Genomic DNA, 25,587 nt, shown 5'->3' with positions numbered 1-25,587 from the left:
CTTGAATAATATCTATTATATTATAATTCAGCAACAAGAATTAAAACAACTATTTTCAATTATGGATAGAGAGAAAACAGGAAGAATTAATGATACAAAACTTATCCATATGCTCAAATCTATTGGTGTTAAACTTAGTAGAAGAGACTTATTAGCTATATCAGCAGGTTAGCTACAAATTTACTTTTAATCATATATCATTTAAATTGATTATATCTTATTCTAATTTAGAGGTTAGGGAAAGAGGAGAATATACAGTGGATGATATATTAAAAATAGGAGAAGTTGTCTATAATGATGAAGTAATAGCTAAAGATCTTGTCGATGCTCTACTTTTCATTTCAGGTGGAAGAGATATTATTAGTGCCTCTGAATTACGTCGATATCTTCTTTTAACAGGTTCAATTGTCAAGTTGACAGAAGAAGAAGTAGACTGCATACTTAGTGATATTGGAGAATCCGTAATAAATATATATGACTTCGTTGCATATTGCATAACTGAATAGTAAATGTTCTAGTATATAAGTAAAATAATTATATAGAAGTTAACTCTTCAAGAAATATCCTAAAGTGAAATTGCTTTAAAATAACATGAATACTTGAATCAGAGAATATCCGCAAATTTTGACCTCAAATTTGAGTATTAGGATCAGGTCTGTAGGATTCATCACTTTCAAGTTACAACTTAGATTTGAATTAAGACTTCATTTAAATCATCTTAGTTTTAAAGATAATAATTCTAATTACTAATATCAAGATGTTATTAATAATCATAAAGATAGGAATGTATATTTATAGAATTAGTAGAATAATGTTAAATATTGGAAAAGTGCTCCAACATTTGACTAAATGTATCTAATATTTTGAGACAGGATGGAGATAAGACACTTGTGAGGCGCCCATAATAGTTTTTTGTATAATTTAGTGATAGTTTATAAAAAAGAAAAGGCCTATTTTCAGAAGATATGTGACTTGATATCCCTGTTAAAGGCTAATTCCTATTATATATTTTAATAAGTGTCATTATAATAAAGGATATGTAATCTTTAATCTTTATTAAGGAGAAGACAGATATTCTCTATATCCTCTATTTTTTATTGTAAATTCTACCCTTAATATATATAGTTAATACTAATTTTAGAATGGAAGATATTGAGATATTATGTGTAACTCTATTATTAAAGACAGAAATACGGATTTTCATTATTATCATCCTCCTTCCCCACAATCCAAAGTATGCAATATATGCATGTAATATTTAGTATAGAAAATTTAATTAGTCTAAAATGTCCAAGCTATCTGAATTTATTGAAAATATCTATTTAGATTCTTTAAAAAAGCTAGATAATCTTGAATATCCCAAGATAACAACTGAAGTTACCTTTTTTGATGTAGCCCTTGAGATGTTACATAGGAATGTAAGCTTGATTGGCTTAGTTTAATAAGATATATTACATTATTTACAAATATGCACCTTTTAGAAGCGTGAAGAAAATATTAAAAATAAAAAAGATGCTATAATAAAGCAACTAAAGACTTTTAAAGAGTATCAAATTAAATGCAAGATTCTGAATAAGGAAAGAAGGAGCTTAAAAATAAATATAATGAAAAGAATAATACAAGGTAATCTTAAATTTAAATTAAATACATCAATTTATTCTAAGATATAATAATTTATTTCTTTCAGAAAATAATGAAATGTTAATTAAATTACAAAGGGTAAGGAAGGAAATAACCTAGAAACATGAATTATTTAATAAATTAATATATTTATCACAGAAAATGAGCTTGGATTGTAAAATATAGATCTTGAAATTCGAGTCTATTAATATCTCAAAATTATAGATTTAATAACAAAAAATATTCTCCCCCCCCCTTTTTTATAAAAGAGCGTACTCACTTAAAATATTAAGGAATTTTTCTCAAAGTGATGCTTTAGTATATATATTATAATAATGCCTAAATTCATAAATCCTATTACAATGTATCGTATAGTTTCTATGGGGACATTTTGTAGAACAATATGGCCTATATTTGGACCTTTAATGTTATATCAATACATCAGACAGGTAAGAATTATATTATATATATATTAAAGATTCACAATACTTATAGATAATTTTAGATTGATGAAGAGTTAGCAGTAGTTGAAAAAATGTTTTATGCTTCTAATCAAGATTCTCCTGAAAAATATTTTAATCCTAACAAAATATCATTATTAGGGCACTGGCGAATATCACAAGATTTGGAATCTCTTCACAAGTTTATAAATAATTATAGTAATAAAGGTTCATTAGATACTGAAGCTTAAGTATATGCCTAATGTGTTATTATGAGAGCATATTATTAAATACTGTTAAGCTCTTTACTTCAGATTCTTTTTCTTAGCCATCATTTGCACAGTACTTTGCATCATTAAATTGGAATTTTTTTCAATAATTTTTGCTATATTTACTCTATTAATAATCTCTTCATCTGACAAGTACATTGGAGATATAACTTCGCTAGTACTTTCTACATATAACTCAATCCAATAATATTGTTCTTTTAAAGTTTGAAACCCATTATCAATAAAATTGTTAAGTGGGATATTTTTATAGTTATAAAATTTGTTCATTAGTTTGCATATTCCAATATCTATTTTTCTATTTAGGCTTTCAATAAGATTTAAATATTCAATATGGTCTATATAAGACCTAGGAAATGCTATATTGAATTGGTTATTCATTATATTATATACTATTTGAGATATTAAGTAGTATTATTTTTATTATGTTATTAATTTCAAATCTAGAGTCACAATACTTATTTGAGATTTTGAAGAAATCACTAAATCTATTTATTAGAGATTATCTGCACAATTTGAGCGGTTAAAATTCGGTACCCGTGTTTTACTGCATATAAATAAGCGGTAATTGTCCCATTAAACTCAATATTGATCATATTTAAATTGAATATTTTAAGTAGAGTAAATTGTATAGTATATATGATATATATTAGAACGATGATTTATTGTCAAAATATTTTATTAAAAAGTATAGAGAAATTGTGAATATATCTTATTAATATATTCAGGTAGTTAATTGTAGACATGTAAATTCAATAGCCTCTAAATAAAGATTAAAACACTAAACAAAACTAATTAAACAAGACATACATTCTTATAAATAATTACAAGTAATATACCCCCTATAATCTTGATATTGTTAATCAGTACACAGAACTAAAAGTAATTATATTTAGAAATATATATAATCCATATATTTTGATATTTAAATTGAAATATTGGTTATAATCTTTGTATATATGAATATATTATATTAATAAATATAAATATCCCTTCTTATATAATATAATATTAAAGTAAGCAATTTTATTATTGTAGGAGTTTTATGAATTGAAAGTGACTACTTAATAATCTAGAAATAATCAATATGATAATCAGACAATATATATTTTAATATAAAATATTAGTAATTTTCTGAATAAATAAAGTATTTTTATATAAAATAAATGAATATTTACAATGTGTATACATTTTTTTTATAAATCTTAATTAGATATAATGATTTTTCTAAAGAATTTAAATATTTTTATTATATATACAATTAAAATGACCACATTTAATAATAAAATACTAATTGATTAATTATTTCTTTCTTCTAAAGTTATTAAACTTTAATTCAATAATTTTGAATGCTTTTACTAGTTATAATATAATGATATCTAAGAATATTTTGATAACTAAGATTTTCAATTGTTAACTTTATTATAAATTAGCTACCTACAAAATTCTTTGTTGTATCTTGTTTTTTTTATTCTTGTATAATATAAACAATATAATTCTAAATATATATAAGTATTTTATTTGGAATCTTTAAAAAAATTTTTACTTAAAATACTAAACTTATATGTAACTGTCAATGAAAAAATCTATATTATTGTTAGTATTTCTAAATATCAGTATTTCTAAAAATACTCCTTAAGAAATGTTATACATACACCTATTAATACTATTTAGTCTGAAATAAATAAAGTTTGAGATTCCAGTTAAATTAAAATGCTTTTAAATATTTCTGTTACTTTATTAATACAATTTTTATTTATTGCATAATTAATACATCTTTATTTCTATAATACAAAGTAATTTTTTGTATTATAAAAAAAACAAGACAGAATACTAAAATATTCTAAGTAGATGCAAAGAGCTACTAAATTTGAGAGTTTTCAAGAGTTCATTACAAGAAATAAATAAGATCCTATAATATAATATTATAAATCATATAAAGAAATAATACTTTAAAAGATTTTTACAAAATGTATTAAGCTGTAACTTACTAAGGTATTTTAACAATTACGAAGTGATCTTCACTTGTTCACATAGATAACTTTATGGTGTTATTAAACATAAACTTTAGCTAGATATCATTATCATTAATGTCCTAGAGTGGAAATACTTTTTATAGATCATGAAACTTGTTAAAATTGAAGTCAATTGAGATATTTATTCAATACCAGAATAGAGCAAAAATGAATTTCAAATGATTATAAGTACAGGTTTCATAATAACAAAACATAGTTGTACTTGAAATCCAATATTAAGTAAATTATATATTATATGGATAATCCTTGGTTATAATTTATAGAAGCTTAGCCATATTAAAGAAAGCTTTAAATGGTTAATTCTAAATAGTAGAAATAAATCTTGCATCAAGAACTGATTACAGAAATAACTTAATAATATCTTCAAATAAAAAGAAAATATTTAAAGGATTTTTTGATAGTTCAACTTTATTAAAGTCTTACAACATAAACCTTGGAAGTAAACTCGAAGAATAGTTATTAGAAATTTAATTTGATAGTTCTACTGCACAGCCAACTATTTATTGAATCCCATATTTATATTTTTTTAGTTTACTTTTGTGAAATTCACATATTAAATTTGTTATACATAAGAATTGTCATACTACTTTCATGTTGATGATTTGGGGGTTAATGTCGCAAATTTAGCTTTTGGAGTTATTATAGAAGCCTTTTTAATTAGTGAAGTAGATGTTGGTATAAGAATTTTCTTTGTAATTAGATCAGATTTTGAAATTAAAGGTTCTAATTTTGCTTTTGGGACAATATCTTTACTTTTAATTGCAAACTTGGAGACTTTATCAATTTCAAGAGATCCAGATAGTTCTTTGATTCCTAATAACTCAGTATTAGCCTTTAATGGTGCTTGCTCTGAAGTAGGTCTCAATACTGATTTTGATAAAGGAGTCATTTTAGGTACTGGAGTTCTTAAAGGTAGCCCAGCTGTTTTTATAAGTGTTGCTGGCATTTTCAAATATGGAGTGTTGTTTATGGATAGAGTTGCATTAGAAATATCAGAATTTGAAGTATCTTTAGCTTTTGGGATGTTATTCAATTGCTCTGTATCTATATTAGTCTCTGATATGATAGGAGAGACTTTTGTAGATACTGGAGAAATAGTAGAAACTTTTGATACTATTGTTTTTGTCATTGGTATAATTTTCTGTACATCACCAATTATTCTTTCAATCTCTTCAGCCGGTTCTTTGATTCCATCTATTATATTTTCGGGTTTCTCATGGATTTGATTGGAACTATCTACCTTTAATATTGCTGCTCTTGATTCTAATGATGGAGCTTTTGGTGGGATTGGCACTGTACTCGGAATATTTGTACTGTCCTTATGTATCTCTGACATTACCTTAGATTTTAATAGGGCTGTGTTTGGAGCTAATGGAATAATTTTGGGCTGTATTTGTGCTACATTTGTGGCTTCCTCAATATCTTCATGTGCTTTTGCAACTATTTTAGATTTTGGAGGTATTTTTGATAGTATTTGTGCAGTTTCTGGTGATGTTGCTACTGCTTTTAAAAACTCTGGAGTATCCTCATGTGCATCTAAGACTACCTTAGATTTTAATGGAGTTGTTTTTGGTATTAATGGAATAGTTTTAGATAATATGTGTGCTACTTTTGCATTATCCTCAATATTTCCTTGTATCTCTTGAATTGGCTTAGATTGTCGTGGAATTATTTTTGGACTTAAAGTAGTAGTTTTAGATGGTAATATTGGAGTTAATGGTGTATTTTCTGGTAGTATTGGTGCTATATTCGGGTTGTCTGTAGTGTGCTCTACCTCTGGTGTTGCCTTAGACTTTAATAGGGCTGTTTTTGGTGATAATGGTGTAGTTTTTGGTGGTATTGGTACTGTCTTTGGTATCTCTGGATTATCCTCATGTATCTTTGTGTCTACTTCAGACTTTAATGAAATTGCTTTTGTGGATAGTGGTGCAATTTTTGATGGCATTGGTGCTGTCTTTGGAATTTCCTGATTATTCTCATGTACTTCTATGTTTGCTTCAGATTTTAATGAAGTTGTCTTAGGGGGTAATAATGTAGTTTTTGGTAATATTGGTGCCATCTTTGGAACTTCCTGACTATTCTCATGTACTTCTATGTTTGCTTCAGATTTTAATGAAGTTGTTTTTGGGAATAATGGTGTAGTTTTTAGAGGTATTGGTGCTGTTTCTGAAATTTCTGGATTATCCTTATGCATTTCTGTGTCTGCCTTAGATTCTAATAGAGTTGCTTTAGGGGGTAATGGTGTAGTTTTTGATAGTATTGGTACTGTTTTTGGAACTTCTGGATTATCCTTATGCATTTCTGTGTCTGCCTTAGATTCTAATAGAGTTGCTTTAGGGAGTAATGGTGTAGTTTTTGATAGTATTGGTACTGTTTTTGGAACTTCTGGATTATCCTTATGCATTTCTGTGTCTGCCTTAGATTCTAATAGAGTTGCTTTAGGGGGTAATGGTGTAGTTTTTGATAGTATTGGTACTGTTTTTGGAACTTCTGGATTATCCTTATGCATTTCTGTGTCTGCCTTAGATTCTAATGGAGTTGTTTTAGGGGATGATGATGCAGTTTTTGGAGGTATTGGTGCTGTTTTTGAAATTTCTGGATTATCCTTATGCATTTCTGTGTCTGCCTTAGATTCTAATGGAGTGGCTTTAGGAGGTAGTGGTGTAGTTCTTGGTGATATTGGTACTGTTTTTGGAATTTCTAGATTATCCTTATGTACTTCTGTGTCTGCCTTAGGTTCCAATGGAGTTGCTTTAGGGGGTAATGGTGTAGTTTTTGATAGTATTGGTACTGTTTTTGGAATCTCTGGATTATCCTTATGCATTTCTGTGTCTGCCTTAGATTTTAATGGAGTTGTTTTAGGGGATAATGGTGTAGTTTTTGGTGGTATTGGTACTGTTTTTGGAATCTCTGGATTATCCTTATGCATTTCTGTGTTTGCCTTAGGTTTTAATGGGGTTATTTTAGGGGATGATGATGCAGTTTTTGGAGATATTGGTGCTGTTTTTGAAATTTCTGGATTATCCTTATGCATTTCTGTGTTTGCCTTAGGTTTTAATGGGGTTATTTTTGGGGATAATGGTGTAATTTCTGAAGTCTCTGGACTATTCTCATGTACATCTGTATCTGTCTTAGATTTTAGTGGGTTTGCTTTTGGGGAAAATGGTGTAGTTTTTGGTGGTATTGGCACTGTCTTTGGAATCTCTGGATTATCCTTATGTACTTTTAGAGCTACTTTAGATAGGTCTTCTAAAGCTTTATTAGTTTCTTTACCTGATACTTTATTTGACAATTTATCTGAACTCGATACACTCTTTAATTGCTCATTTCCAGTAATATGATGTAATTCGTGAACAGAGGATTTTGTATTTATAATAGTTTTATCGTGAGATAAATTATGTACAGAACTCTCATTAAGTGCTGTTGATTGAACTGTAACCTTGGTTGGAATATATACAGATTTTTCTTGATTCTTAGAGGCTATTTTTGGAATAGCAGGTAGTATCCCTGTAGCTTTAACTACTTTAGAATACACTCTTGGGTCTTCAGAGGTTGTAGATCCTTTTTCTAGAACTTGAAGTACTCCAGTATCTCCTGCAATGTTTGGATCCTCAACAATGCCTTTAATATCTGTATTGTTCCTACCTTCTGTATACTTCACTAAATCTGGATTTTCTGTCAAATGTATCTCTCCACTATTATTGGAGTCTGGCTCATTAATTTTAGACGTTAATTTCTCAGAAGCTACTTCTGGCTTATTGAGAGGAGTGGAAATCTTCTCTATTTTATTGACTGAGGATAGTCTTTCGCTTGTTGAGACCGGTTTTTTCATTGTCCTAGTAACTTCTCGTTCTGTTATTGGAACTTTTGAAGTTTCTAGAGGCACAGATTGTCTTTTTGATCCCATGATTGAAACTCTTTTAGTGCTAGTGGTAGATGTTTTCGATGCTCCTATTGAGGCACTTTGAGATACTGGAGATTTAGAAGTTGTAGGAGCATCTATAGACTTATTAACTGCAATAGTTGCTTGGGGGGTTTTCAAAGATGTTGCTAGTGTAGAACTTTTTGAGGAAGTTACTATGGGATCTTTTACAGGTATTGATGTAGGATTTTTTGAAGACACTGTCGAAATTTTTGAAGATGTTGCTACAGAGCTCTTTGAAGATCTCGTTGCTACTTCAGGGCTTTTTGAAAATCTTATAGTTGTAGGACTTTTTGAACTAGTTGTTATAGGATTTGTTGGAGATTTTGTAGTTGTAGGACTTTTTGAACTAGTTGTTATAGGATTTGTTGGAGATTTTGTAGTTGTAGGACTTTTTGAACTAGTTGTTATAGGATTTGTTGGAGATTTTGTAGTTGTAGGACTTTTTGAACTAGTTGTTATAGGATTTGTTAGAGATTTTGTAGTTGTAGGACTTTTTGAGCTAGTTGTTATAGGATTTGTTAGAGATTTTGTAGTTGTAGGACTTTTTGATCTAGTTGTTATAGGATTTGTTGGAGATTTTGTAGTTGTAGGACTTTTTGAACTAGTTGTTATAGGATTTGGAGATCTTGTAGCTGCAGGACTTTTTGAGCTAGTTGTTATAGGATTTGTTAGAGATTTTGTAGTTGTAGGACTTTTTGAGCTAGTTGTTATAGGATTTGTTAGAGATTTTGTAGTTGTAGGACTTTTTGAGCTAGTTGTTATAGGATTTGTTAGAGATTTTGTAGTTGTAGGACTTTTTGAGCTAGTTGTTATAGGATTTGGAGATCTTGTAGCTGTAGAACTTTTTGGACTAGTTGTTAAAGGATTTGTTGGAGGTCTTGTAGAAATTTTCGGATTATTTATAGAATTTGGAGATCTTGTAGTTGTAGGACTTTTCGGTCTAGTTGTTATAGGACTTGTTGGGGACCTTGTAGCTGTAGAACTTTTCGGTCTAGTTGTTATAGGACTTGTTGGGGACCTTGTAGCTGTAGAACTTTTCGGTCTAGTTGTTGTAGGACTTGGAGGTCTTGTAGCTGTAGAACTTTTCGGTCTAGTTGTTATAGGACTTGGAGATCTTGTGGAACTTTTTGGACTAGTTAAAGGATTTGTTGGAGATTTTGTAGTTGTAGGACTTTTCGGACTAGCTATAGGACTTGTTGGAGATTTTGTGGTTGTAGAACTTTTTGGACTAGCTACTATAGTATTATTTAGAGATGTTACTGAATATGAGCTTGATCTTGTTCCAGGTATTTGTTGTCCTTGAGAAATAACTATAGATGTTGAATTTGAAGTGTGATACGCTCTAGTTGAGGCAATGGTAGGTTTCTCTGCTGGGATCCTCGAAGTTCCAGTTATTAAAGAACATAAATTACATTTTGCATCATCCTCTATTAACCTTTCAGTTGAAATTAGCTTAGATGGATATTTTCTATCATTAACCATATCTTGATTCCCATATATAATACCCTTATTGGATATCTTTTCTATACTTTTAACTAACGCGTTACTCCTAGACACTTTTGAAGCATTTACTATGCTACCTATATTATAATCAGAACTTGAAATAAAATCTTGGGAACCAGATGGTCTCATATTAAGATGACTACCAATATCTTTGATAGATGTATAGTTTCCACCAGTGCTGGGTATCTCAATATCTAAAGTACCAATTTCAGTTGATTGAGTATCTTGGTTATTCAAAGTAGATTTTATTGATAAGCCTGGAGTTGAAACTACTTTCTGAAGATGCTGTATAGAATTATCTAATTTAGACTCTAATAAATATATTCTTTGGAGTATTGCCCTTCGAACAAGAGTCCTTGCCACATCCAAACTGGGTTTAGCAATATTTTTTGATAAGTAATCCAGAATAAATGATATAAAGTGCACACAAGCATCTAGACACTGTTGGTTATATTTTAAATTATTGTTTAGTATATTCAAGTCTATATTTCTACTTTTTGCAAGAGATTCATTGGCTTCTTGTAAAGCTGCGTCAAGTTTAGCATTTTCAGATTGCAGAATTTCATTCTGCTCCTTTAGCTTCTCAAATAATTGACGCAATTGAGAATAGCAATCACGATATCGCCTAATTGTGTCTTGCAATTCACTAGAATCAACACAATCCCGATGACTTTTCTGTTGATTACTTCCTATGCAACTTGAAAGTAATCCCTTATTCATACTTCCTTTAAAGCATATATTACTAGATTCTCTATTAGTTTCTAGTAAATCATTTCTTGGTAAACTCAAGTTTCTTGTCGACTTCTTAGATCCAACCAAATGAATAGATCTATCAATTGGAGGTACCGAGACCTGTCTGGCTGAATGTATTAGAGAGGTAGTATTTCTTCTTGACTCATTACTATTGTACATTATAGTCTTCCTTACAAACTTATAAAAATAACCTTCAATCCAACTTTATCTCAGTTATAAATGTGTAGGTTCTATTTAGATATGGAAAGGGATATTTTAAAACGAAAATCCAAAAATACATGTCTAATAAGACAAGATACCGTGTAATAAATAACCGCCACACACATTTTGGCGCCAAACGTATATGGATTTGGAAATTGATAAATTTTATGTAGCTATAACTACAGATACAATCTGAAATTTTTTTTTACTATTTAAATATTTGATTTTTTTTTTTTCATTTGCAAGTTTGCTGGATAATTTAACGTCTCAAAAACGTCAATAATTCAGCTTAAGCTGGAAATAAAATGGTTAGGAATATCCTACACTTTGCATGTGGAGTTATTGTAGGTGGTACAACGGGTTATTTTTTGCATCCCCAGGCAAAGAAACTTGATAAACATGTAATAAAAGAACTTAAATATACTAGATCACTAGACCATGAATTAAATAGTCCTATAAATATGTCCAATATCTTACTAAATAATAATACAAAGAAATTGTCATCAATTTTAAACAATTATCCATCTTACGTCTTACCTAGTTATGATAATCTGCTTATACGTGATACTTACATATCTTCTGTATCCTTTAGATACAAAATTCCCAACTGGGTGGCTGAAAAAATTAATTTTGATACATATACTGGAGAGGCAGATAGAAGATCGTCTGTATTTCGAGCTGATCCAGATGTACCTTTACTGTGGAATGCAGAAAACAGAGATTATTATTGCAGTGGGTATAGTCGTGGACATCTAGCATCAGCAGGGCAACATAAAGATACGGAAGAGAACTTGTCCCAAACATTCTTATTATCAGGTAATATTGTACCACAGAATTTAGCTAACAATGGTAGCGATTGGTATCGAATAGAACGACTTTCTAGACATCTGACCTATTTTTATGACGATGTCTATATAGTCTCAGGACCTCTTTTTATTCCTCAAAATATGACTAGTGCAGACTTACGAAAACTACGCACAGATTTTAATGTGTTAGAATCCCCTCCCAAAGGATCTCTAGGTCAGATATGCGTACTCCATGAAGATGATTCAAGTGAAACAAAAAATCAAAATTACACAGAATATAATAAAGTAAGAAGTGTGACATTTAATACTTTAGGGGATAAAATGGTGGCTGCCCCAACTCATCTATTCAAGGTTATTATTGCTGTAAATCCAAAATCAGATGTGCTTACTAGGGGATCAGTCAAAGTTCCTAAGGAATTTGAAATACCTAAATCTTCAAATGAAGTGGTGCTAGATCTTTCAGAAAGTGATACTACTCATGGAACTTCTAATAACATCACAGCAAATGGTGACAATTCTATCGAGAATACTATTCAGGACCATAATCTCGTGACAAAAAGAACTAAATATAAAATCCCACCAGTTGTAGTTGGCTCTTTTATTATGGCAAATTGTCCTGCTACAGAAGTTCTACCACTTAAGGAGTATTTAGTACCAGTAAGGACTATTGAAATGCTTAGTGGTCTTAACTTTAGTGGTCTTTTAGATTTTGCAAAACAAAAAGCTCAGAACTATTTGAGTCCAGAAGCTTTTGATAAGGAAGTTGCTAGTATTAGTCCTGAAACTGCTTATAGCTCAGCCCTGGGCTTATGCCAGATTCAATGGCACCAAGAGAAAGGTCCTAATATATCATTGTGTAATGAATCAGATTCACTACGTATTATTGGTTGGCGTTATCTAGGGTATTTGGAATTGGCTAAGACAAAATCTGAATTAAATCAGATCTGGGAAGAAGTTGTGAAAAAAGGGCTTGATGCAAGCAACTTGTTTTTGAAAAAGGAATATGATTACAGACTTCAAATGTTAAACAATAAGGATTTAGAGACGGGGTCAACAGTGCAATTGTGACATTAGTAAGTCAGTCGTTATGTACAGCCATCTACATTATCTATTTAAGTATAAAAGATGTACTTCAACTTACTACTATATTGTAGTAATTCTTCTGTCAGTTGAATCAACATCTTTTTTGAACAGACCTTCGTTGGCACCTTTATTAAGTCACCAGTTCTGATATATGCATCTTAATTGAGGCTATGTGGCTCTTTTTAATCTTTATTTTCTAATGTAATATACTTGCAATATTTCTATTATATTAACATTGCTAAAATACTAATAGTTGCATATCACACTAATAGAATATTATAGATTACAGGGAAACTTCACTAGTAACTAGACGTAGCGCCATATTTCCGCAGAATACTTTGTGGACCGCTGTCTCTTAAAGGATAACGACAAAAGGAGATGTCAATTTGTATTGATATCTGAGCCAATTTATAGTTAACTGTAATAACTTTTCCCTCTGAGAGCATAGATCTACACTCTACAACTTGTCTTTTTTCCTAAAAGAAATTAAGAATTGTCTAAATTATATAGTAAAAGCAGAACTATTTAGACGTACTGTTTGGCGCTTATTAGACGTAGAACCTATTATTGAATGAGATAGTCAGATAACAAAGCATAGCTGCTACTCTGCAAGCAGTGAGTTATACTGTATTTGAATTACACGACAAGTCACTTTACTCAATTCTAAAGTATTTATAAAGACCTTATATACTTTTGTGAAGTAGTTTTGTAATTGTGAACTAAGGATTGTGAAGGCTGGAAGAATTAAGTTTGTATGTCAGATTTGGGGGATTTAGATTCCATTCAAGGGGCTGACTCATCTAGTGAGCAGTCTACGAAGTCAACAGAAAATTCATCCAATGTTGGGGAATCACCATTTCCTGACACTTCTTACTATGCGTTACTAAGTGGATTTGAATATCCCCAGGAACTGGAAAGTCTCCGTCGTGTATTAACTCCCTTGAGTAAAGATCAACTAATAGAGCTATTAGCAGGTGCTTGTGTGGATAATCAGGCTACTCTGCAAAATGTATTATCTGTTATTTATGAGAGTCGGTCACATAGACGTCTCTATGTTAAGAATCTCCCCTTCTCTGTATGTACAGAATCTGTTATTAAACTATTCTCTCAGTTTGGTGATGTAGAAGAAGGAATAGTATTGAAACGGAATGGAAAGTCAAGAGGTTATGCTTTTGTTACTTATAAAACCATTGAGTCAGCTCAGTTGGCATGTAAGGAGTCAATTACAGTTAATGGACGTGTTTTAATGGTTAAATTAGCTGCTGATCCTTTCCCTTTTGAAGCAAGGCGTTCAGATGCTTTGAGACGTAAATTATTTGTTAGGAATCTTGGATTTACAACTACTGAAGACTCTCTATCAGCTGTATTTGGAAAATATGGTGAACTTGAAGAGTCTGTAATTTTACGAACTAGAGAAGGAGAAAGTAGAGGCTATGGATTTGTTACCTTTGTAAATACTGAATCTACAATGAAAGCTCTACAGCAACCACATCACCTTGTAGATGGGCGTTTAGTATTTGTTCATCAGGCTATTGAGGGTAGGATTAGATCTTCAAGGAACTCAAATAAAATACCGAATGAAAATAAAGGGAAGAAGGGGAGTAAAGTTGCAGATGACTCGCAAAATTCTTGTCTTGGAAATTCAAATTCTAACAGTACTTCATACACAAGTAGTAGTAGAGATATTGTTGATTTTGAATCAAATAGTGATGAAATAAGCAACTATTCATGTGCCAGAAGTAGTCTAGGTATCATGAATGAACATGTTAATTCTAGTGGACCTACCTATTTCCCTAATAACTCCTGTGGAGATATGTCAAAGACATCTGGATCTTTATTCCCTCTGTATAACCAACATAATAAGATGAAGCAGACATGTAATTTAAGATTTTTTAATTCGAACACTATATTAAATATGGGTTTACATATGAATAGTTCCAGTTATGGTAATGATGTGTGTAGTGAATCTTGGGGGAATTCGGTCAAATTTAATGATGAGACCATTTCAAATTGCTGTTTGAGATCTATGAAAGGCAAGAATTTAGATGGAGATCAGGAAGGTAGTTTTACATTTGACAATTCGCCTTTGTTCCCCAAAGACTCTTTCTATGATATTCAGAGTCTTAGTAATAATGGTAACTTGGGGTCTAACGGGTTCCGAGAAGTTAGCGGATGCCCTCTTGACTCACCAACATTTCCCGAATCTTCGTATTATAATTGGCAGATAAAGGCATCTAATGAATTGAATGGTTATGCGGAATCTATTAAGTTGGATTGCAGTGGTTTTACGTGGTCAAAAGATAAGATACCATGTTGTTCATCTATAAACCCTACATGGACCAACAATTTAACTAATAGACACACCATTAGTTCATCGTTAACTAGTAGTACAGGTATTTCAGAATATTGATGGTTGACTTAATTTTAAGCTTTTCGTGTATTTACCAATCTCGAAATGGTCTATTTTTAATTCTGAAGTTGAGACTAATGAAGTGGTCTTATACAGCTCAGTTTTTGCAAATAAATAAGGAACTTGAGGATGTTTATAATTTGAATGCTACAAATTATCGGCAATACTTTTTTTTTGTATTTTGAATTAGAATTTGTAAAGATTTGTGCACTTTCCTTGTGCTGTCCATATTTTATCTGAATTTGATATGTTGAAAGTTTCTTAGTCGTTTTAACTATTTTTACTACTTAATTCTACTTGTGTATGAATATTTGTTTGTACAACTCTTTGCATGTATTTCTAAAACCTTGCCTAATACTTTGCCTAATACTTCTAGTAAGAAATACGAGACGGCGCCTCTAGGTACTATTTGGGGAGTTACGAGACATAATGGTATCGGATATATTATTAATTACTATTAACATAGCTAGTATAGTATTAGAGGTTAATATATAAATATACCTAATATTATATAGTACTATATCTAATAAATTTATTAGTTTGGTAGTCCAGCTACTAGTGTTACTTTTATTAACAGTCTAGTTTTCTGCGGTACTCGTTGAAGGTCTGCAATAAATAAAAATTTGAATATAACAAAAAGTCAAAATGGGTCGAGTTTATGGTCGTGGCAAGGGTATCTCATCTTCAGCAAGGCCATATAGGCGTCGTTCACCTACATGGATGAAGCTAAAGGCAATAGAGGTTGAAGATTTAATTTCGAAACTAGCACGTAAAGGTTTAACACCATCCCAAATTGGTGTTACATTACGTGATTCTCATGGTGTACCAATGGTTCAGTCTGTAACTGGTAGTAAAATTTTGAGGATATTGAAGAAAAATGGATTAGCTCCAGAAATCCCAGAAGATTTGTATTTCTTGATCAAACGTGCTGTTTCTATTCGCAAACATCTTGAGAAATTCAGAAAGGATACAGCTGCTAAATACAGACTTATTCTTGTTGAGTCTCGTATTCATCGCCTTGCTAGGTATTTTAAACGTTCAAAGCAACTTCCAGCAAACTGGAAATATCAAGCAGCTACTGCTTCTACACTAGTAGCCTAAATTCCTTTTGATAGAATACTAGATAATAATTTTAATAATTCACTTCTTAAGGTTCAAAATATAGTAGTACAAATGTAATTTTAGGAAGAACACCTCATTTAAAGTTAATCTTATAAACTAGCACTAGGAAGCTCATTTCTAAGTTTTAGGGTAGATCTTGATATCCTTTTTCATTTAGGTTGTATAATGTTGAGATTTACTTATTCTAGATCTTATTACCCTCTGAATAATTGAGGACCACCTAAACCTCTCCCTCTTCCAATCTTTGAAGTTACTATTGGCTTTACTTTAGGTGGTTTTTGTTTTGGAGTATCATCTATAAGCAAAGTATCTAAAGGTAGTGAATCAGGTAATATAAAGTACCGAATCGTACTACCACGGACAGTCAGCTGTAAGAGACTTATTGGATTTCGTTGTTTAACACTCATCTTCACATTCTTAAGGTATGTATTCATAGCCATATCAACATTTACAATGGTTCCCTGAACTATTGTCCCATTCTTCAGTTCTATAACTACGGAGTTATTTACTAACTTCATTAAGAAACGGACTAACTTCATATTTAAGTAAAAGAACAAAGACAAATTCACTAAAATCCAAATATCCCTAGTTTTCACAAGTATTTGGTAGATTAGCCTTTGAAGATGTCAGCTTTATACTGTAAAACCCAAAGTTATCACGCTCAGAGCCCGGCCCGCATTATAATATAAAGCGGATTGTGAATATATTTGAAAAGCAAGTGTACCTAATAGATTGAGAAAATTTAACCCCTTAGTAAAAACGACTGCAAAGAAAAAAAGAATGAATCTTAAACTTTTTCATCTGTTTATTTTGAAATTTATACTATACACTTCTGTATGTGTGAGTGGTGAAGATATTATAGGGGACTTAGTACCTAACAAAGACATATCATATGTTAAGGAGTTAACAGATGTAAATTTTGAACACTTCACACAATCAGCTACGGGAGCTACTACTGGAGATTGGTTTGTATTGTTTTATTTGCCAACATGTAAGCAGAGTCAAGCTGCTCTTAAAGAGCTTGATAAATTATCTGTCATTATGAAACAAAATCTTAATGTAGCTAAAGTTGATGTGACTAAATGCCACTATCTTGTTAAGAGATTCGGATTAACAGCAGTACCAGCTTTTAGATTTTTTAGAAAGGGTATGATGTATACTTATACAGGAATAAGGAATGCTGAAGCTATGAAGACTTTTATTTGGAGTAGAGACTATACAAAGGTTCCATCTCAACCCGTACCTAGACCCCTAAGTACATTCGATGTATTTATTTCTGAAATTAAACATACTGTCAGTGATATTCAAAAACTTATTAGACTGGCACCAATTGTTACGATAGTAATATTACTAACTGGATTCTTTAGTGGAATTGGCTTCACTACAGCTTTTATGAAGAGCAAAAAACATAACACAAATAAAGAACACCTTAGTGACTACGAATTAGAAGAAGATGAAGATGAAGATGAAGATGAAGATGAAGATGAAGATGAAGATGAAGATGAAGATGAAGATGAAGATGAAGATGAAGATGAAGATGAAGATGAAGATGAAGAAGAAGATGAAGAAGAAGATGAAGAAGAAGATGAGGAAGATGATGATGATAATGAAGAAGAAGAAAGATATGTACCGATACAGAAGAAAACCCCCTCAAAAGGAAGAATTTCTGCAATAGCTCAAGTTATTGAGGAGGATTACAATGTGCCTACTAGTGTAAGGAGATCTATGAGACTTCGAAGAGTTAAATAAGGAAAATTTATAGCTATCATACAATTTTTGCAAATGCTCAAAACTTGGCATCTTGAGCCATCTGAATTTACAAAAATAATGAGCAGCAATACATTGTTCACCTTCTATTTCTTAAAGTGCTCAGCTAAAAAAAAAAAAGAAATTAAAGTCCTGAATAACCTTGTAAATTTTAACTTTACTTTGGTACAACCATTTTTAATCAAAAAAGATCATTTCTGAATAATATACTGATTTTACTTGAAATAAATCCTCCTAAACAAAAAAGTCAATAATTCGAATGACTTATTTACTCAAATGTATTCTTTAGAAAATTGGAATATCTAATAAGGAAACCAATAATACATGATATAATCTGTAACAAAAATAGTAAATTAACCAAGGTTTTTTCACTCATAGGGCCAAAAACTTCTAACATTAGATTAAGAAGAGTCAAATTCTTTGAAGATTCTAATTTACCAGTTTTAGGATTAATTTTGGGCACTCGATGTCTTGGACAATGAATCAAACCAAATAACTGTGGAATTGAAATAAGAAAATTAATTATTTGAGGTATAAAGAAAAGTAGTAAAGTCTTAGAAAAATGTCCCAATATGCTTACCACTGCTAAACACACTCCTGCAAAGTATGTATATGTATCTCCAACAAAAACTAATGAGGGATATTTATTATAGTAAAATAAACCTAAACTACAAGAAATAAATGGTAACATAAATAGAATTGAAAGAAAATGCTGAGTAGATTTCCCTGAATATATTTCAAATTCAGTAACTAGACATATTTCCACAATATTGTGAATAATTATTGCTATTGATATTATTAAAGATTGTCCAACTTCTAAACCATTAATCCCTGCATATATATTTATAGAATTTGTACAAAATACAGTAAGTGCTAGCATATATATATAATAAAAGTATCCAAGATCTATTAAAAAATGTGTGTCTAACCAAAAAAAAGAAGGAAATGTAATTTGAGTACCTCCACTATAAGATACTAAAGTTGGAAGTGATGCAAATACTGGCAAAACCATCTTATATCGCCACCTAAGATTTAAAACATCATCTGCAAATCCCAAAAAAGTCATCATACAAATAGATAATAAACCTGAATTATATTCTAATAGTTTCGAAGGGTCATTATTGAAAAGTAACTGGTTACAAATAACTGCTATCATAAATATACATGCAGGAACTATTCCTAAAGCTTCAGGAACTTTAGTTCTATTATCTAGTAAATACTCAGACTTCTCCAAATTTTCTGATACCTCTTTATTAAAATTATTTTGTTTTAATTGTTTATTATCCTGTATCTCTATTTTGTTAATATCATAACCATATAACCCATTATCAAGTAATTTGGTACTAAAAGAAGGTATTAAGTTACAACAGGTTATATACACTATTATAGATAATATTGAACATATAGTTATATGTAAAAAGTAATAAGTTCTATATAATAAAGCTATAACAGCGATTAGAATACTTATCAGTATTAAATCTAATTGGAATTTTCCATGTCTCCGAAATTCCCTGGACTGAAATTCTACATTTCTCTCAGATCCCTTCATATCCCTTATTTTTATTTACTAACTATAAAAATTTTTCGGAGTATATAATTATAGATAATAAGCTACAAAGTACTTGTTAAGTCTTGTTATGCTTAATCTTCCAATATTTTAGCCACTTTTCAGTACTTGTGTAGCGCGAATATTTCATTAAAAAGTGACTCTAACTGTATCAATATTAAATTACTAGTATTGAAATATTTAATCCCTTAATTTTACATTTAGTTAAGTTTGTCCCTATTGTATTTTGTATCTGAAAATGATTTTTTATTAGTTATTACTTGGTTTAGCTAAAGTTTATGTATATTATATAATAATATACAGTTACTATTTAATTAATTACAAGATCTGATATTTATCTTAGTGATAAGTTTAGCGAGATATATAAGAATAATAATATATTCACATTGTATCAGATACTTTCTAATAGATTACTCTATTCCCATTAATATATATTGGTATATCATCACTTTTATAGTTATTTGTGTACTATCTTGTAATATTTATTATTGTGGGCATTGTTACAAGCCTCATATCCATTATATCTTTGTATATTATAATAGATATGGTTATATTGACTATTATTATAAATTTCTGGTTCATTTGTATGAAGTGTAGGATTATCTATATTTATTGAAGTTGTGAGTTTATTATTTGTTTGATTGTAATAATTCTTTTGATAGTTGTTTCCTTTACAATATATAGAAGAGAATGTAGAATCATCAGGAATACTTTCTAAAGAAGGTTCTGAATAATGTTTGATTAGTCTTTGGTAATGATCAAAATAAGTACTTGAAATTTTGTCATTTATATTAGAATTATATTTTATAACTTCATATTGGGCATTATTAGGTTTAGAGTATTTATATCTATTATTAAGATCTCTAATTATATCTGATTTTTTGCTTAAATATTTACTTTCGGTATTTATTTGATTAAAATCTTGAACTTCAGATTTTTTTTGTGAATTTGACTCTATTCCCAACATATCTTTATGTTCAGAGTTGATAATTATAGGAGGTATGTGTTTCTGATTATATTGAATACCCTTTTCTAAGTTGTACGATTGACATTTCTGATTATTATTGTGATTTTTTGTTATATTTCCAAAATTATAACAATCTTGAAGATCTGTATTTGTACCTTTATCTGAAGTTGTTTTCCCGACTATAAAGTCAGTATTGCAACTTTTTTCATACGTTTTAGTTTGATATATATGTGATTCTACTTCTCTTTTACAACCAATACTGATCTCTTTATTATGACTGATTTGTATTGCAACTAACCTAACAGTTATGAGTGGCTTTTCATTTATATTTATTGCAGGTAACATAATAGTATTTAAAACAATTGCATTTTGAAACTCAACAATATTAGATTTTTGGTTTATTTTTTCTAGTTCAATTCTATATTGTTTTTTCAGTACTTCATATTTTTGTTTTAATTTTAAAAATTGAATATGATAATCTTTTTTTTTAGTTCTTTTGAATTCTTTGGATTTACTACAAATATCTTGATTTATTTCACTTAATTTAGAAGTTTCATTAATATCACAGTATTGGATAAGGTCAGTATGTTTTTTATTTAAATATGATGAAGTATATTGATATTTATTGTCCTCCCATGCTTCATTTCCAATATTAACTAAAGATTTATCTTGCGAATCTTCCAAGGAATCAGGTAAATATTCTATATTACATTTCATATAATCATTTTGACTAGTTTTCACCAGTGCTTCTATAGATTTTTGAAATGTCTGTTCAGTTACATCATATATATCTTCAAGGATATAATTACTTGTACTAATTAAATCAAGACTTGATGGTTTGACAAGAAGATCTTCATAACTATCATAGGTTTTATTAAGTTTTTTGTCTGGGAAATTTAATAGATTTTCATATATATTGTCATTAATTTTATCATCATTTAGTCTTAAATTTTGCACTTTCTCCTTCTGGAAATTACTTTCATTAACTTCATTTAGAGAACTTGTCATAATACAAGAATTAGAAGTATTATCTTGATTTGATTCTGTTTCCCCAATTAAAAAGGGATTAATTGGAACTTCTATCATTTTTCTATCTAAAGTGATAGATTCTTTATACTTTTCTTTACTAAGATCTTTTTCTAAACAAAATTCTTCAATCTTATTTACTAATTTATTTAATATACAGCTTTCAAAATTTTCAATGTTATTACTACTTAAAATTTTATTTTTAAGTTTGTCATCCTCTTTTTCTTGTATAATATCTTCCTGTAGATCTTCAACTTTAGACACTGTATTATCCCCTTGATTCTTCGATATATTATCTAAATTTATATCAATTTTATTTTTTTGCATATTTGCATTACGCTGTCTTTCTTCCAATTCATCTAGTGAAATTGGTCTGACATAATCCCATACTGAATTAGCAAGTGAATATAAAACTTGTCTTTTTGATTTCCTCCTAGGTGCTGATTGTATTTTCAAATCTACAGTATTTTCTTCATTATTATTTAGTTGAAAGGTATTGGAATTTTCAATTACAAGTTCTTTAATAGAACTTTCTTCATTACTATTTGATAAATTTTCATTAGATAGTTTTGTTTTATCATCCTCTACAACATTAATATTACAGTTTTTAGTATAATCACAATTATTCTTACTATTATTTTCTAAACTTTTTGGATTATTATCTTCATTTGTAAGTACGCTATACGTAACACTCTCTCCTAATGTATACACTTTATAATTATCTAAACCAATATCAGAAGCATTACAATTATCTTTTTTATAAGTTTTATCAAGGAATTCTGTATCAGAAATTTCACTTTCACTTCCAAGTATATCTATTGTTTGTGTTTCTTGCTTTATAGTACTAAATTTTTCTTCAAGGTTATTAAAATCTACTGGCTTAACTAGATCCCATATTGAGTGTGCAAGTGAGTATAGAACCTGTGATTTAGACTTTTTATTTTTGGAATCCTTGTCATCTGTAGTCAAATTTAATTCCAAGCTATCCGATAATTGTTTTTTTTTTTCTCTATCTTCATAAATACCTTGATCTGATTTTTTAACTAATTCACTAGGATTAATTAAATTAGAATCTAATAATTGTGAACTATCAGGTAATTCATTATTTTCAGTACTCTCCATAGTTAAGTTATCAGAATATGGATATTTTTGAGTATCTATATAATAATCTAAATCTTTTATTTCATTAATAATCTCAATTTCAGTTGTATAATCAGTAGTATTTTGCAAATTATTCCATATTTGACTTGGACCATTATTTTCATATTCATCTTGTATATATTCATTACTCAATATCTCTTGAGATAAATTTACTATACCTAAATTTACTTGAGTAGTTTCTGTTTGATTATTAGATTGGGTTGATTTTGAATTAGTATCATAGAAATTAATTTCTTCACAACTTTGAATTGTATACGAGGATCCATTAGAATATATAGTAATTTCTTCAAGACTTTGATATTCATCACTCCCATTATTTGAGATTTTAACTGATTCAAAATTATCTTGAGAATCTAAATCTTCTTGCCCACTTTTTGCAGTCATTTCACTATTCTTTATTTTACTTGAGCTAATTTTCAATTCACCTTGAGTACCTTTAATAATATTTTTCTGTTTATTTCTACTAGCTATAATATTATCAAATTTCTCACTTTTAGATTTTATATTTTCTTCAGTTCTCTTTTCCTTTTTTTTCTTCTCCTCAGTTTTTTTAAGCTCATGTTTAGCCTTAGTTGATGCTAAAGATTCTTTAGACATATTCTTCAATTCATAGTATCTTCCTGACGACTGCTTTTTTTTCCCACTACTTGCATTACTTTTTCCACTTTTTTTTTCTGAATAATCGGAATTATTCACATCAAACATTGGTACTGGTGCTAAACCTACATCTTCAAACGTCAATTCTTTAAATCTACCTCCTTGCCTCTTAATTTTTGCCATTCTTAACTCAAAAAGTATATCTGTTTGTACATATAATGTGTTATATTCGTTATTATGCTACTTCGTAGAATATATTAAGCAAGTATTATTAATATAAACTTTACTATTGCAAAATAAAATAATATTTAAAGCCTCTAAAAGCAAGCCCTATTTTCTTTCTTTTTTTTGTCTCTGTACACCTATTTCCAAATATTAATTTTAGTTCCTGTCCTCCAACCTAAAGGTATCTAACAGCCCATATCATTATAAATGAGTATGCCAGAGATTAGTCTAATATTTATTAGTTACCCAAGTACCCACGAATATTTAATTTTGACTATTTATATTATACATGTACAGTTTAATATTTGACCGTTTTGTCTTACCAGATCAATGCACACACCTAAACTAATGTACCTTCACGATGTCTTCACGAAATTAAATAGGCATTAATATCGTTTCATACACTATGTCTTGTCTAACAATGCAATTATCTATTGTTTTTTTTGTAATTCTTATTATTTTTACAAGGAATTTCTGTAAATTTGTGTCAATATTATGTAATATAATATGGCAATTTATATTTGATTATTAATTATATTCCCTTATGCTACCCGATATAATTTACTTATGGAAGAGTTGAGTTTGCAATCTCTTGACCTATTAAAATAAAGTAGAAGAAGAGCAAATTAGTTTATTTATTATCTGTAACCCTATATATTTCAAATATTAAGATACTTTTAAACTTACCAGAATATATAACAATTCCATTACTTTCAACGTTGTTTTGTTCAATAAAATTGTCAGTATCTTCTTCGCTAGTTGTATTTGAAGTATCACCATCGCTATCACTATCACAATATTCTTCACAACATCCATGTTCATCTTTATATGGAAATACTGCTTGAATAGTACTTTCAAATGTATAAGACTCCAAAGTCATAGTGAGCCATACTAATATAAGATATTTTAATATTCCCATATTATATAATTAAAATCTTGTTAAAAAAATTAACTAATAAATCTTCTAAGTAGCTTTCTTTTGTTATTCTGTTAAATACCACAATAGGTACCGGTATTTGCATGCAATTATTTGCAATGGTTTATATACCTTTAAATATGGCGGTATATTAACAAAAGAACTTATTTGACAAGTACTACTTGGTACATATAATAATTAGTACCCTTTTCTTAAGATCTTAAATAGTAATACAAAAATTAGTAGAAGGGTATTAACACAGTATATGACTATTGTCATAGTACTATTTTTGCTATGTTGTTTTAATTATATACTATTTACTTAGTACTTAGGGAGGCCTTAGTTTTAGATAGCTATTTAAGTGGCTTTAAGCTACTCTATTTTATATATTGAAATAAAATTTTATTGTACTAAATGATAGATCTTTAGCTTTTACATACTTTACAACAGGATATCCTATTTTTAAGGTATCTGTGATACCTTTTTCTTTTGCTATTACTTTTGTATTTGTCTTTGCCCATCTTTGATTGTTTATTCTTATGTTTATCCTTCTTTTTAACATCTTTCTCTTTATTCATACGGCTCATCTTTGTCTTCTTATTTTTATGCCTTATTTTCTTGTGTCTTTTTCTTTTATTATGATTCCTATGTCTTTTCTGATTCTCAGATTTAGCCTCCAGGAGTGTAACTCTGCTGGCACTTATTGGTTGAATACTTTTTTCAGAAGAGTTCGCAGTATATATATAGTATAATACACAAAGTAAGATATAAGTAACTGCTGTATAGACTCTCATATTTCATTAGATTTAAAAAATAAAATAAAACCTGTGCACAAAAAGAATATTGCATGCAAATGACACTATTGATGCAAACATTCTATTTCCATCTCTGCATGCAAATAACGGTATAGGCTCTAGTCAAAATTTGTGTTTAAATATTAGTTTACTTTAAATCTATCATAATAAAATAACTAAAAATAAATCTAAATATTAAGTTTTTAAAATATTTATTAGTCAGTACAAAAGGTTTTATATACAATTTTTAGAAGGGGATGTATAGAAATAGGCCAAGTTGAAGTTTCATCTGAATATATTAGTACACATATGTCCTTGGAAGTAATATACAAAGAACCACTAAATTTCCTTTTAAAGAATTTTCTTTATAAAGAGGTGCTA

The 25,587-nt window shown here is 29.4% G+C and overlaps 12 protein-coding genes across 12 annotated transcripts, besides 17 other annotated features; 6 read left to right on the top strand and 6 right to left on the bottom strand.

Annotated features, from left to right (window-relative positions):
• Window positions 1-61: 61 nt before the first annotated feature.
• CMU_039650 (uncharacterized protein) lies at window positions 62-506 on the top strand (the record flags this gene model as incomplete). Its single annotated transcript, XM_002139209.1, has 2 exons — window positions 62-167; window positions 232-506. 2 exons carry the CDS (start codon window positions 62-64, stop codon window positions 504-506), a joined length of 381 nt encoding a protein of 126 aa, XP_002139245.1.
• Window positions 507-1,629: 1,123 nt separating this feature from the next.
• Window positions 1,630-1,680: a sequence feature (AT_rich).
• A 67-nt stretch (window positions 1,681-1,747) lies between these two features.
• Window positions 1,748-1,774: a sequence feature (AT_rich).
• A 181-nt stretch (window positions 1,775-1,955) lies between these two features.
• CMU_039640 (uncharacterized protein) lies at window positions 1,956-2,311 on the top strand (the record flags this gene model as incomplete). The annotated part of the gene is made up of 2 exons (XM_002139208.1): window positions 1,956-2,069; window positions 2,126-2,311. 2 exons carry the CDS (start codon window positions 1,956-1,958, stop codon window positions 2,309-2,311), a joined length of 300 nt encoding a protein of 99 aa, XP_002139244.1.
• Window positions 2,075-2,097: a sequence feature (AT_rich).
• Window positions 2,312-2,365: 54 nt separating the features above from the next.
• Window positions 2,366-2,728, bottom strand: CMU_039630 (uncharacterized protein; the record flags this gene model as incomplete). The annotated part of the gene is made up of 1 exon (XM_002139207.1): window positions 2,366-2,728. One exon carries the CDS (start codon window positions 2,726-2,728, stop codon window positions 2,366-2,368), a length of 363 nt encoding a protein of 120 aa, XP_002139243.1.
• A 502-nt stretch (window positions 2,729-3,230) lies between these two features.
• Window positions 3,231-3,337: a sequence feature (AT_rich).
• A 110-nt stretch (window positions 3,338-3,447) lies between these two features.
• Window positions 3,448-3,615: a sequence feature (AT_rich).
• A 194-nt stretch (window positions 3,616-3,809) lies between these two features.
• Window positions 3,810-3,901: a sequence feature (AT_rich).
• A 182-nt stretch (window positions 3,902-4,083) lies between these two features.
• Window positions 4,084-4,168: a sequence feature (AT_rich).
• A 92-nt stretch (window positions 4,169-4,260) lies between these two features.
• Window positions 4,261-4,313: a sequence feature (AT_rich).
• A 659-nt stretch (window positions 4,314-4,972) lies between these two features.
• CMU_039620 (uncharacterized protein) lies at window positions 4,973-10,723 on the bottom strand (the record flags this gene model as incomplete). The annotated part of the gene is made up of 1 exon (XM_002139206.1): window positions 4,973-10,723. One exon carries the CDS (start codon window positions 10,721-10,723, stop codon window positions 4,973-4,975), a length of 5,751 nt encoding a protein of 1,916 aa, XP_002139242.1.
• A 237-nt stretch (window positions 10,724-10,960) lies between these two features.
• Window positions 10,961-11,001: a sequence feature (AT_rich).
• A 69-nt stretch (window positions 11,002-11,070) lies between these two features.
• CMU_039610 (DNA/RNA non-specific endonuclease family protein) lies at window positions 11,071-12,639 on the top strand (the record flags this gene model as incomplete). Its single annotated transcript, XM_002139205.1, has 1 exon — window positions 11,071-12,639. The coding sequence occupies one exon, from the start codon at window positions 11,071-11,073 to the stop codon at window positions 12,637-12,639; it is 1,569 nt and encodes a 522-aa protein (XP_002139241.1).
• A 769-nt stretch (window positions 12,640-13,408) lies between these two features.
• Window positions 13,409-15,064, top strand: CMU_039600 (RNA recognition motif. family protein; the record flags this gene model as incomplete). The annotated part of the gene is made up of 1 exon (XM_002139204.1): window positions 13,409-15,064. One exon carries the CDS (start codon window positions 13,409-13,411, stop codon window positions 15,062-15,064), a length of 1,656 nt encoding a protein of 551 aa, XP_002139240.1.
• Window positions 15,065-15,709: 645 nt separating this feature from the next.
• On the top strand, window positions 15,710-16,165 carry CMU_039590 (40S ribosomal protein S13, putative; the record flags this gene model as incomplete). Its single annotated transcript, XM_002139203.1, has 1 exon — window positions 15,710-16,165. One exon carries the CDS (start codon window positions 15,710-15,712, stop codon window positions 16,163-16,165), a length of 456 nt encoding a protein of 151 aa, XP_002139239.1.
• Window positions 16,166-16,380: 215 nt separating this feature from the next.
• On the bottom strand, window positions 16,381-16,725 carry CMU_039580 (small nuclear ribonucleoprotein Sm D1, putative; the record flags this gene model as incomplete). Its single annotated transcript, XM_002139202.1, has 1 exon — window positions 16,381-16,725. The coding sequence occupies one exon, from the start codon at window positions 16,723-16,725 to the stop codon at window positions 16,381-16,383; it is 345 nt and encodes a 114-aa protein (XP_002139238.1).
• A 241-nt stretch (window positions 16,726-16,966) lies between these two features.
• Window positions 16,967-17,935, top strand: CMU_039570 (thioredoxin family protein; the record flags this gene model as incomplete). The annotated part of the gene is made up of 1 exon (XM_002139201.1): window positions 16,967-17,935. The coding sequence occupies one exon, from the start codon at window positions 16,967-16,969 to the stop codon at window positions 17,933-17,935; it is 969 nt and encodes a 322-aa protein (XP_002139237.1).
• Window positions 17,632-17,806: a sequence feature (CT-rich).
• Window positions 17,936-18,221: 286 nt separating the features above from the next.
• CMU_039560 (glycosyl transferase) lies at window positions 18,222-19,502 on the bottom strand (the record flags this gene model as incomplete). Its single annotated transcript, XM_002139200.1, has 1 exon — window positions 18,222-19,502. The coding sequence occupies one exon, from the start codon at window positions 19,500-19,502 to the stop codon at window positions 18,222-18,224; it is 1,281 nt and encodes a 426-aa protein (XP_002139236.1).
• Window positions 19,203-19,237: a sequence feature (AT_rich).
• A 475-nt stretch (window positions 19,503-19,977) lies between the features above and the next one.
• CMU_039550 (uncharacterized protein) lies at window positions 19,978-23,454 on the bottom strand (the record flags this gene model as incomplete). The annotated part of the gene is made up of 1 exon (XM_002139199.1): window positions 19,978-23,454. One exon carries the CDS (start codon window positions 23,452-23,454, stop codon window positions 19,978-19,980), a length of 3,477 nt encoding a protein of 1,158 aa, XP_002139235.1.
• Window positions 20,929-20,977: a sequence feature (AT_rich).
• Window positions 21,801-21,836: a sequence feature (AT_rich).
• Window positions 23,455-24,413: 959 nt separating the features above from the next.
• Window positions 24,414-24,457: a sequence feature (AT_rich).
• A 333-nt stretch (window positions 24,458-24,790) lies between these two features.
• Window positions 24,791-24,819: a sequence feature (AT_rich).
• Window positions 24,820-24,837: 18 nt separating this feature from the next.
• On the bottom strand, window positions 24,838-25,206 carry CMU_039540 (uncharacterized protein; the record flags this gene model as incomplete). The annotated part of the gene is made up of 1 exon (XM_002139198.1): window positions 24,838-25,206. The coding sequence occupies one exon, from the start codon at window positions 25,204-25,206 to the stop codon at window positions 24,838-24,840; it is 369 nt and encodes a 122-aa protein (XP_002139234.1).
• Window positions 24,894-25,084: a sequence feature (A-rich).
• Window positions 25,207-25,341: 135 nt separating the features above from the next.
• Window positions 25,342-25,424: a sequence feature (AT_rich).
• Between the last annotated feature and the right edge of the window lie 163 nt (window positions 25,425-25,587).

The sequence above is a fragment of the Cryptosporidium muris genome, genomic scaffold (assembly GCF_000006515.1).
Source record: "Cryptosporidium muris RN66 scf_1106632373453 genomic scaffold, whole genome shotgun sequence".
Lineage (NCBI taxonomy): Eukaryota > Apicomplexa > Conoidasida > Eucoccidiorida > Cryptosporidiidae > Cryptosporidium > Cryptosporidium muris.
The sequence above is the reverse complement of the archived record's forward strand: the minus strand, read 5'-3'. Positions and strand labels throughout refer to the sequence as shown.